Consider the following 11,594-nt stretch of genomic DNA (forward strand, 5'->3'; position numbering starts at 1 on the left):
CCTGCCCCCTTTCTGCATTTGGCCCTGTGGGTACTTAGCCAGTCCTTTAGCTGCTTAGCTGGAAAATGAGGCAAAGCTCCCCTTGTGGGTTGCTGGTGAGGGACAGGAGGGGCCTAGGGAGGCATCAGCTTGAGGGCCCCTCGGGCAGCAGCCACCACAGAATGGGTTCAGCATGGCCAGCTAGCCCAGTCCTGGCCCCGCCACCAAGATCTGACACTCCTCACTGAAGGCTGATTGAGGCACAGTCAGGGTGGGGATGAGAGCTCAAAGTTCTGCTGGGCAATTGTGGGTAGGTTCTGGACCCTCTCTGGGCCTCCCATCCTACCACCTGCTCTTGGTCTGAGAGAGCAGGTCAGGCTTGGTGGCCCTTGGTCAAGGCCAGCAGCACCTACCCTGCATGGAAAGGTGTGGCCGGCTGAGGCAGGAGGATGTGTGTGAAGAGGATGCAGGTCATTGTTTATTCGGGTGGGCCCTGGGCATGGCCCAGCCTCCAGGACAGGTAGCTGTGCTACAAGCCAGGGTTGTGGGGGGAATGCAGTCCTGCCAGAGGCCAGGAAGATGGACCCCTGGGACTGGCCCTGGCCTTGGGTGGGGTCACTGCTGCAGGGGTCCTGGCTGCTCCTCAGGGAGGGGCAGGTAATTGGGGTCCTCCTCTGGGGCATCCAGTAACAGCTTCCTGTGGGGAGGGGCCCACGCTGAGCTTCAGCCAACAGGGGTTCCCCCATGGGGTAGGGAACCATCTGGGGGGGAGTAGGGAGGGCTGTCATCTTAGCACTCACAGGAAGCCAGGGGTCAGCAGCAGCCTCTTGCCGCCAGGCTGGTTGGGGAAGACATCCTCCAGGAAATAGTAGATGTGGCCCACAACGATCCCTGTGGGAGAGCCACCAACTGCTGAAGCCACCCTCCACAGCCCAGAGCCCACGGCCAGTGCAGCCCTGAAGGCCCCAGAGCACGGGTGACCAATGTCCTACACAGACTGCCAGCCCAGGGTGGGGCCAGGATTGGCCCAGAAGAGGGCAGGTCCTGGGAGGGGGTCAGGCCTGAGAACATGGGAGGAATGGGAGCCATGAAGCAGGAACCCTGACCCACCCATCCCCACCGGGGTCAGAACCTACACAAGCACCAGCAAGCAGTTGAGGCCTGAAGAAGTAAAACCAATAGGCTGGCTTGTTTGAGGGGCTGGAAGAACAGGGTAGCTGTGAGGGCAGGAAGAGGCAGTGGGGACAGATGAGAGGTCCAGGGCAGGTGGACGGGGGGCTCTGGCCAAGCAGACCCTCAGGTCCCTGACAGCCTGCTTGGGGAAGGCTGGATGGACAGCAGGCTCACCCAGAAGGTCCACGAGGATTGAGTTGCCCAGCAGCATTGAGAAGCCCATGAGCGCCCAGGGCAGGAATGGCGCCTGGAAGGTGAGGAGGCCGAAGAAGTTGACCCTCACCCGGGGGCTGCGGCGGCTCCATACGTATACCAGCATGGCTGTGAGGGCCTGGCCCAGGAAGAAGAGGCTGCCCAGGAGCCCCAGCAGCTGGGCCAGAGTCAAGGCCTCATGCCCTGCCCAGGGCCCCTCTGACTTCCTAAACCCCTGGAACCCTCCTGCTGGCTGGTTTCTCTTCCCAATCTAAGGCCACATTGTGGCCTCCAGGGGCCACCTGATCTGCACTGCCTCTCCACCTCACCCCAGGCTCCACTACTGGTCATTCCTGGCCCCAGTTCCTCCTGGATACTGGCATTCAGGGCTCAGAGCCCCGGGTACCCCACCGTGTGGCATTTTGGGTACAGCACTGGACCTAGCCCTGGCACCTGGAGCTGAGCACGCGATGCACGCTCAATACAGCCTAAACTGTTGGAAGCGACTCTGTCCCTCTCCAGCCGGCGCTCAAGCCGGGCCCCAGGGCCAGCACAGGCTGGGCCCAGAGGTTCCAGAGCCCGGAAGGATACGATCATAAGGACACCCCCGAAGAGAAACATGAAGACGAAGTCGGCCGTGCGGCCGCGGAAGGAACCCTCCTCCAGCAGACGGCAGTAGCGAAACCTGCGGCGTCCGTATAGGAAGTGCCTCCCAGCGGAGCTCAGTTTCCCCGCTCCCGCTGCCCCACCCCCACCCCCGCCTCCCAGGCCCGCGGAGGATACACGAAGAGCATGTTGAAGAAGAAGCTGAATCCCAGGGGCCCGAAGAAGAGGAAGTTGGTGACGAGCCTCCAGACCTGCATGGGGGCGGGCGGTCAGGCGCGGGGCGGGCGGGGCTGGGCTAGCAGGTGCAAGGGGCGGGGCGGCCTCACCTGGAACTTCCGGAAGACGAGGTGCGGATTAAAGTAGAGCTGGAAAGGGCTGAGGAGTTCCAGCTGCTGCGGAACCAGGGGGCGTCAGGAACTGCCCCCCGGCGGGGGGGGTGGGGGTGGGGGGGGGGTGGTCCAACCGTAACCATGGCAACCCCAGGGCTGTAACCATGGCGATACCCGCCCGCCCGGCTCACCACGGCGGCGGTGGTGAGGACGCAGGCTGCGGTGTAGGTCCGCGTCACCGCCGGCACCTGCAGGAACTCGGTCGCCATCCCCTGCCACGCCATTGAACCTTCTCAGGAACGCGTGGCCCCACCGCCGAGCGCTCTTAACCTGCCTCCAAACCCCGCCTTCCTGTCTTCGACCAATCCTCATCTGAGGTGCAGCGCGCCCGGGCTAGAGGGAGGGGTGTTGGGACAGGTAACCAATAGGAGGAGGAAGCAGGAAGCCTGGGGCAGGATGGGGGCGTGGGCGGGTCGGGACTCGTGGCCAATGAGCAAGCCCCACGGTTGAGCACGTGGCGCTTGTTGTGGTGACTGCGGCTGCGGCGCGGGAGAATATGTGGCCAATGAGGAACAGGGCACTTCGCGGCAAACTAGGGGAGGACCAATAGCGAGGACCCACGAGCCACCCTGGGGGCGAGGCTAGGAGTGCTTGCTCGAGGAGGCCCCGGGAGACTAAAGGGGCGGGGCCACGCGGGGCGTGGGCGGGGCGGAACCCGGAGCTCGGGCGCCCTGATATGTCGATCCACCTGGCTTGGCCGGCGACCCGGGCCGTCCTTCTTCCCTCGGGAACAAGAGCAGCGAAGGAGGCGCTCAGCCGCGAGTCCAAATCCCCCCGCACGTCCAGGCCCTGCTGAAACTGCCGGCTCCTTGGGAAGCCCCACGAAGGCCGCCGGAGGAGGGGCCAGGCTCGGGACTTGCAGCCCCGGTGACGAGGCAGGCTGGAGAGGACCTTGTTATTTTGATGGAAAAGGGAAACTCCATTTATTCATTCTAATGAACAAAGTCAATCATTTATTGAGCACCGACCATGTGCCAGGCACTGTTCTGGATGCTGAAGACACAAAGGCCAACAAAAGATGCCATTCCCTCCTGCCCTCCTGGTGTAGCCAAGGAGACAGGCCGTCATGGTCTTGTGCTAAGATGAGAGATAGTGTTTGCAGGACAGCGCGCTAACGGAAATATCAGCCAAGTGGAGACTGGAGGGTTGGGTAGTGTGCCCCATGCCAGGTGGGGTGATCTGGGAATCCTCTGTGAAGAGGTGATGTTTGATTGTCACTGCTGTGAGCACGGTAGACTGCCAGAGGAATCGGTGAGCAAGGTATGATGCAAGGGACGCTGGTGGCTTGGGCAGGGTGGAGCCTGGAAGGCCAGGAGGGGCGGGATGTGGTTTGCCAGCAGACTAGACAGAGCTGTGAGAGAGGAGTCAAGCGTGACTTTGAGGCCTGAGCTGCAGGGTGGATGGAAGGCGGTGGCCTTTACTGAGCTGGAGAATGCTTGGGAGAAAGGCAGGCAGATGGAGAGTCCTGTTCTGGCCTCACTGAGTTTGGGGCATCTGTATGACATCCGTGTGGAAAAACCCAAGTGTGGTGTTGGAGGAGATGTCAGGCAGGCTGTCCAAGTGTGGGTAGCAGCCTTCATTAGACCAATGACATTTGTAGCCTTGGGCCTGCGTGAGATGCCCAAGGGGCGAGGCCAGGCCTGGGCAGCTCGACCTTCATTAGTTAGAGAGAGAAGGCAGACAGCCAGGGAAGCAGGGAGACCAGGGAGGCTGCAGCAGAACCAGGAAAAGGCTGCAGGGACAAGGTAGTGAGAAGCCCTGGGAGTCGTGGCCTGGGAAGCCACGCCAAGGTCCCTGGATAATGGCGGCCATGAGGGAGAGGAAGGTGCCCGGACCTTTACCGGGAGCTCAACTTTGGACTCGAGTGTGGCAGGTGAGGGAAGCCCTGCGCTGGACCCTGAGTCCCCCAGGGAGACTGGAGTGGGGAGAACCAGCCGAGATACCTTGTTATTTTGGTGGAAAAGAGAAACTCCATTTCAGGTGGATCCGAGGAGGGCTAAGAGGGGTCCCCTGGGGAGTGGCACCTGGAGGCCCACTTGGGAGGGGCGGGGAGGGAGAGGCTGGGAGCACGAAGGAGGTGTGCATTGGGTTCAGGAGTGAGGAGAGGTCAGTCTGATACAGCAGGAGTTGGACCAAGGGCTGAGAGGCTGGTGGGAGCAAGCTGATAAGGCCCCCTCAGACAGCCTCCATTTTCCAGCAAAGCAGATCTAGGTCACGTTCGAGGTGACACCGTCGGAGCAGATCCCACCCAGGTGGGATCCCACCCAGGTGGAGGTGCGGCTGCAGGGCTGGGATCCAGGGCCTCAGACATCAGGGCGGGCGCCTGCCAGGCTTGAAGGAGCCAGCGAGGGTGTCGGGTTTCCTGTCTGCACGGGGAAGGGGAGGCATTCCTGCCTCCGGGCCCTCAGCAAGCAGGCACTGGCTGGCCCTCCGCTCAGGGTCAGGCTGGGACTAACGGAGGGGCCGTCATGTGATAGGGGTGTCTGTCTCTCCCCTTCGATGGGGCTGATAAGGCAGGAGCCGGGTTTGGGGCTGGAGAAGCACATTCCTGGGAGACAGAGCCCAGGGTGGGGGCGGGACATGCTGGGAGCAGCTGCGGGGTTCTACTGCACATCTTCCCTTCTCAGGCCCAGGGTACGCTCAGGTGGGGATTGAGGCCCCTAGGAGGCAGAGCAGGGCCTGGGGCAGACTGTCACCACCAGTCCAGGCTTTCACATCCAGTGTCAGACGCAGGACAGGCCACTCGAGAGGCACCGGGCCCGCTGCTCCGACCCCTGGCACCTCCAGACAGTTAATTACAGAGAGAAGGCCTGGGTGAGCCAGGCAGGCGGGGTGCTGGATGCTAATGGCTGTGTAGCCATCTGTCTGTCCTGAGCAGCAGGGCAGCAGGCCTGCCCGAGGGGCCGCCTCCTCTTTCCTGGGCTGAGGACTATGGCAGGAGGCGGGCCTGTGGCGAGGTGAAGATGGGCCTGCTCTCCAAGCCACCTCGCTGGCCTCAGGACCCTGCCTGCTACCGAGCAAGGAGCCCAGGTCTGGGGACAGGTGCCCAGGTCCGGGGACACCCGAAGACCCCTGATTTCTCTGTCCAGGCTCTCCAGTGCCTACAGGCAGGACAGCACCTGCTGCGTGCCCATCAAGCTGGCCTTCTTCCTCACAGGGCTCGTACACCAGGAGAGACCCTCATGAGACCCCAATGACAACCCCAAACCCTGGAGCCAACCCTGACTCCCACTCCCCGGCCCCACAGGGAACCCTCCAGTCCTTTCCCCACCTCTTATTCAGCATCCCTCTCCTGGGACAGCCCAGATCTGACTTACTCAGTCACTCATTTCCCTCCCTACCAGCCTAGATGTTCTGTTAAAAGGAGAGGGAGAGAGGGTGATAGAAATGCCCCCTACTCCAGGAAGCCCTCCCTGAAGGGACCAGAGCTCACCTACCTTCTGTTAGGGCCCCACACACTCAAATTTTAGATGTATTTTATTCCGAAAGCAGCACGTGCCCATGGTAACAGCTGGCAAGAAGCAGAAACAAGGTGAGTGCTGGAGGCACTGTGTCTTCCTGTGGATAACATGTGGCACCCCTCGCGGGGCCTTTCCTCAGGGGCTGCGAGCTCAGTGCCCACCCCCTCCCAGCATATGGACTACGCCCCCAACTGCTGTGGGTGGGTCTCACCGCAGCTCCAGCCAGTGACCCCAGGAGCAGCTGTGTCCCCGGTGGCCCTTCCTGTCTGGGTCATGGGATATTTTTAGCACTGAGTCCGGAACTCACTCGGCAGCAGCTGCTCGTGACCGGAGCATAAGAACAACAAACCATCCAGGTGGGCTATGTCAGGCCTGCCCGGCAGAGGGGGCGACTTGGGCCTGGCCTTCTGAGCCTGGTAGCAGAATCGACTTTCCAGGAATTTGAGGGTCTCTGGGTGGGCTGGGGAGGGAGGAGGCAGTCAGGATAGAGGAAGAGTAAGCATTAGCCAGGCCCGACAGGAGAGCAGCTTGTGCAAATGTCTTGAGATGGCATGGAGGGACAGAGGCAGGGAAGGAGCTGCATATGATGAGAGACTGGCTGACAGGCCCTGTAGGTGATGGTCTCTGTCCCAAGGGCAGTGAAGAGCCCCAGGTGAGGTTAGGATCAGATGGCGGCTCTTTGGAGAAAGCAGGGGTCAGAGGGGAAGATGGCTGCGGCCTGCAGTGGTGGGCACGTGACAGCAAGGGTGACAGGGTCAAGGAGGCGGAAGGCATAGACCTTAGTGAGTGCTTGGCGAGGGGGCTGAGATGTAGGGGAGGGCCAGGTTTGGGAGGGAGAGCCCCTGTTGGTTTGGGACAGGCCGAGTTAGGGGTCCCGGGGGGACAGGACCGCTCAGGGAAGCCCTCCCTGGCCTCCCCAGCCCTGCCCTCCCAGCTCCTTTCCTTCACCCTTCTCCAGCTGTGGTTCAGAGACAAAAACCTCTCTGCCACCTCTGGGCTCCTGCCATGTCTCTGACAGGCGACTCTGCTCCTTGGATGCTCCCCTGCTGAGTAGCTGGGGTGTGGGACTCCCCGCCTGGACCCCAGTTTCTCTATCTCTGACCCTCAGTGGCTGGATGAGATGGTCCCTCCCCAGCCCCAGCTGCCAGACCAGCCTGACCTTCAATGCCCGGCTGTCATGACCCTCATCAGTTGCCCCTCATTCCACTCACTGCTGTGGCCACTACCTGACCATCAAAGCCACCTCCAGCCAGAGCCCCAGAGCAGCTGGCGGTGCCCCCCCCCGCCCCCTCCACCTCAGCTATTTTCGAGCTCAGTGTGGCTGTGGGGTTGTGTTTTGGAAGAAAATTATCTGCTTGGCTGAATCAGCCAAATGGCAGGGCCGGGGATGCGAGTTCATGGAGATACAGTGAAAAGACTGTGTGGTCCCACACGGGTCTGCTGCCCACCTGCACACCCGGGGATGCACGTGGGATCCGGTCCGTGTGGAACCTGAGGCCACACTGTCCCACGGTCTTCCTACCCATAGCCTGCCTGCCAGATCATCAGGCAGTTCCCATCTGTGGTCTGGCAAGGACCTGGAAGGACAGGGGCCACCACTCTGGGAGCCCTGCCCAGAAAGTGACTGAGTGCTCAGAGCAGGTGGATGGAGAAGCTCAGAAAGGCCCTGGGCTCCCCCATCTCCCACCTGGCTTATACCCCCGACACCCCTGCCAAGCAGCCCAGGCCCTGCTCACATACCGGGGAGGTTGAGCCCCAGGCCAGGTGCTCGCTCAGACCCTGGGACAGGAACCCTGCGTCCTTGTACCCCTCCACCCCACCCCCCGCCCCAGATACCACCACAAGCCCCGCCTCCACATTTCACTCAAGATGTTCTCCCAGCCTCGCATGCCCTTCACCTGTGTGAGGTATTAGGGCCTCTTTAAGAAAACAAATGCAAAATTACAAGTCCAAGATTAGGTACAAAAGTACCTCATTTGTTTAGAATGAGGACACGAACAAAACAAGCAACAAGTTCACAAAAGGTAACAAGTAGCACTCAATATCAAACCCAGGAAAAATCCCCTCCCCGGTCAGAAGCTGTGCCTGTGTCAGGCGGGGGCTGGTGAAAGAAGCAGCGGGCGTTAACCAGGCCCCTGGGGAAACTGAGGCTGGGGTGTGGGGAGGGCATGGGGAAGGGGTGAGGGTGGGCCCAGGAAGGGGTGGGCTGCCTGTTCAGCTCCATCCCAAACCTGCACCAGGTGGCCCAGCCACAGGGGACTGGCCACCACTTTGGTGTCCTCCCCTCTTCCCCCACCATGGGCCCTGCTGGGAGGGGGCCTCCCCCACCAGGGAATGCAGGCGTCAGCACTTCAGACTCTGTCTAACCGCCATCCCCACCCCCGCCTCCCACCCTTCCCCTCCAGATGTGGGCACAGCTGTATTTTTAGAACAGCCAACCCCGAGGACATTCTTTGCTTCTAATTAAGATGCCTTTAAACCTCCTATCCGCAATCAGCTCTACTGTTCAGTCCTCAGATATCAAAGGGTGGCCAGGAGGGGCTGCTCGGCTGGTTGTTGCTTGGGGTTTCTTCTTTCTTTCTTAGTTTTGAATCGTTAAGTTGGAAATGTGACCCAGAACTGGAGTGGATGCCAGCTCTGAGGAGGAGGGAGAAGCTGGATTTGGGGTAGAGCCTGCAGGGGCTGCCCCTAGGCCTTGCCCTCCACACTCAGTCAGGCTGCAGCCCCTCATGTTCACCTACCCACAGGCAGGGTCTGTCTGGAGATCAAGAGAGGGCACAGTACCTGCCCTTAGGATGCTCAGTGCGGGCAGTCAACAGACACACCTGGGGCCTGAGGGTGCAGTGCCTGTGCAGGGGGCAGGTCAGTCGTCATGATGTCCCCATTTTACAGGTGAGCAAATGGAGCCTGGAGAGAGGAAGTACATGTTGGGACTGCATTGGTATCAGCTGCAGCCAGGCCTGTGGCCGGCCTGCTGTGCTTGGTGATGGCTCACTGCCCACCCTGACAGCCTGGTGCCCAAGGTCAGCTGGCCTCTGAACTCCAGCCAGTGCCTCCTTGGGAGGCTCCTGGTGTAGAGTAGAGTTGCCAGTCCAAGTGGGAGGAACAGGGAAGGCCTTGAACCACTCCCCAGCCCTTCCTGGAAAGCACAGCTGACAGATGAGGACGCTGAGGTCAGAGGGGAGGCAGTCGGGTCAAAGCAGGTCAGTCCACCCACCACCCACCCGGTGATGGATGCCCAGCTGATGGGCTGAAGGAGAGACCAGGGACCATCGGGGCCAGCCTGAGCCCAGGCTCCAGGGGTTAGGCCACGATCCAGACTCCTGTCCCACCCTTCATGGAGCAGAGAGGGGAGGCACACAGCGAGGCAGAGGCAGGGTGGGCTGGGTGTCAGACCGCCGAACTCCCGACCAAGGCTCTACCCCCCCCACCCGGCCCCCGGCGGGGCGCGGTCTGGGTGCGCAGGACTAAGGAAACGAAATCACCTGGGGCTCGTGGAACAGGGGACGCCCGGGATCGGCCAGGACTCGGCGCCCAGGGACCGTGGGGGCAGCTCGCCCCGGAGTTCCCCGCACCTGGCGGGGCCCTGGCTCAGGCCTCTTGGTTTCCCTGCCACCGCGGAGCCCCGAGAGGTCTGACGACCCGCCGCGCCAACTCCCGAAGCGCGGGCTTTGTCGCCCCCTCGCGGCCGGAGCCGGTCTCGGCAGCGGGGACGGATCCCGGCAACTGGCGGGGGCGGCCTGGGAGGGCTAAATGGGGTCTGGAGGCCTAATCCGGGAGGCCTAATCCGGGGGTCAGCGGAGTCCCCGGGCCCGGGTAACAGTGGAGGCACCTTCTGGAGCGGGCTCGGGTCGACGAGGCGGCCTCGCCGCTTCTGCGGGGGTAGGAGCAGCCGGGGGCTCGGTGGAGCGCAGACCCGGTGGAGCCCTCCAGCCAGCTTTGCGGTATCGATTACCTTCGGTGCGAGCCGCTGTGTTCCCTGCCTCCCGCGGAGTGCCGGGGTGGATCCCCCTACTCCCACCTCGCCGCCAGCTCTGGGCCTCAGTTTCCCCATCTGCAGAGTGACAGGCTCCGGAGTGTAGGAGGGAGCGTGGGTCGTGGCTCCCATGGCGGGGGAGGGGCGTCACCACCCACGTTGGCCTCCCTCCCGGAGCTCCTGAGCACTGGTGACTGAAAGCAGGCCACCCCTCCTCCCTTCACCCTGTTGCAGGAAAAATAGACATGAGAATTTTCTGATAAACAAGGAAAATAAGGAAACAATGAACAGGCTGGGGAAACAATATAAACAGGCCTGAAAGAGTTAAGTAATCTTGGTTATTCTTTAGCTATTACTACTAACAAACACTTGTAGCTGGACTTGTCCTTCACAAAGCTGATCACTCTCTGACTCCGTACAAATTAGCCTTTGCACCTGGCCTTTCTTCTCCCCCTACACTCCCTTGTAGCACTCTTCATTTCAGAAAGAAGGTCACCAGCCGATAACTTCAGGGACGCCAGACCTGGTTGCTGAGCCGCCTGATGCCAGCTTTGGCCATGAATTTGCAGAAGAAAAGAAATGCAAGACCTTCACTACTTTTGATCCTTATCATATACCCGGGACTGCGAGCCCCACATATAAAATCTTCTCCGATTCCCCTAGGAGGGGGACACAGTTCTTGAGGCACTAGCCTACTGTCTTCCCCTCTTGCCTGGCGAAAGGAATAAAGCTACTCTGTTCTATTTCCTCCAAACTCTGTCTCCTTATTTCTATTCGGCATCAGTGGACAGGGAGCCAAGATTTGGTAACACCCCCACCTCTGCCTTCTCACCGGGGAAACCAAGACTGGGTGGGAATCCGAGACTGGGTGGGAATCCACGCGGGAAGCTCCCCGGAGGAGGAGTCGGCACGCGTGGGGGTTGTCTTTCCATGCTCCCCTGACTCAGGCGTGGTTTGACAGCCCCATCCCGTAGGGTCTGCGCTGGACTTGGAGATCTGAAAGCCCAGCCCCGACTTCCAGCAGGGCTGCAGGGGTGCTGCGGACACAGACTCCACCTTGTGGAGCCTCAGGGACGTTGAGAGGATTAGCCATCAGCACTGGGCAGCCACAAACACTCACAACCTTGACTGTCACACACTCAAGGTTAAACTCCTGATTAATGTTTGCCAAAGAGAAACCTCAAGCTCCCTTGCTTAAGGATAATAATTAGTGGCTGGGGAGCCCACGCATTGGGGGGCTGACTCCAGCGAGGTGTCCATGGAGGGGGGGGCGGCGGGGAGGGAGCGAAGAGGGTATTATCACAGCAGTGGATCATCTCAATTGATGCAGAGATGCAGAAAGGCATGCACTTAGCAACTGCTAATATTTTATTTATTGTATTGATATTTTTCCTTAAAAAATGCATGATGTTTTTTAGAAACTTGTACAAGTTCAGGGCAGCAAAAATAAAACAGTATCCCTTCTGGTGTATGTCCTATCACAGTCTTTGCTCAGATGACTTCCTAGGGTCACTTTCAGGTCTATGTTTCTATGACCAAAAATAGCATCTTTGGCAACTGGTTTCGATTTGGCCTTAATCCAACTCCTGGATTCATGAAGGACCTGAGAAGCCCTGAGAAATAAAAGATTAATCCTGCCCAGTGGACCCGGTGGTTCCTCATCTCACAAGGTCCACTGGGCCGGACTAATCTTGTCGCATAGGCCGGGCTGGCCTCTCACGGAATGGATCCCCGGGCTGCAACCCGAGACTGGGTCTCCCACCCGCCTTCCAAGTCACTGGCTCTGCCAGGACGGACGGATGAGAGCTCTCCAGACTT

General features: G+C 60.3%; 1 protein-coding gene across 2 annotated transcripts; it reads right to left on the reverse strand.

The window, feature by feature from the left end:
- Positions 1 to 435: 435 nt before the first annotated feature.
- Positions 436 to 2,699, reverse strand: DERL3 (derlin 3). 2 transcript variants are annotated; one of them, XM_067700046.1, is made up of 7 exons: positions 2,471 to 2,699; positions 2,277 to 2,339; positions 2,128 to 2,201; positions 1,936 to 2,029; positions 1,327 to 1,522; positions 780 to 870; positions 436 to 676 (listed from the first exon to the last, which is right to left on the reverse strand). In XM_067700046.1, the coding sequence occupies exons 1-7, from the start codon at positions 2,561 to 2,563 to the stop codon at positions 595 to 597; spliced, it is 693 nt and encodes a 230-aa protein (XP_067556147.1). In that variant the 5' UTR covers positions 2,564 to 2,699; the 3' UTR covers positions 436 to 594. The 2 variants fall into 2 exon arrangements, with proteins under 2 accessions (XP_067556147.1, XP_067556146.1); XM_067700045.1 differs by having other exon boundaries at positions 2,277 to 2,342; positions 2,471 to 2,693.
- Positions 2,700 to 11,594: the final 8,895 nt, after the last annotated feature.

Source organism: Pseudorca crassidens, chromosome 12, assembly GCF_039906515.1.
Source record: "Pseudorca crassidens isolate mPseCra1 chromosome 12, mPseCra1.hap1, whole genome shotgun sequence".
Taxonomy (NCBI): Eukaryota; Metazoa; Chordata; class Mammalia; order Artiodactyla; family Delphinidae; genus Pseudorca; species Pseudorca crassidens.

Excerpts from the sequence above, each read along its gene's own strand:
- DERL3 (XM_067700045.1), bottom strand. The coding sequence starts at position 2,563 with ATGGCGTGGCAGGGGATGGCGACCGAGTTCCTGCAGGTGCCGGCGGTG. Across the intron at positions 2,202-2,276 it reads TCGTCTTCCGGAAGTTCCAG|GTCTGGAGGCTCGTCACCAA; the intron begins GTGAGGCCGCCC and ends GCCCCCATGCAG. Across the intron at positions 677-779 it reads CTGCTGACCCCTGGCTTCCT|GAAGCTGTTACTGGATGCCC; the intron begins GTGAGTGCTAAG and ends CCCTCCCCACAG.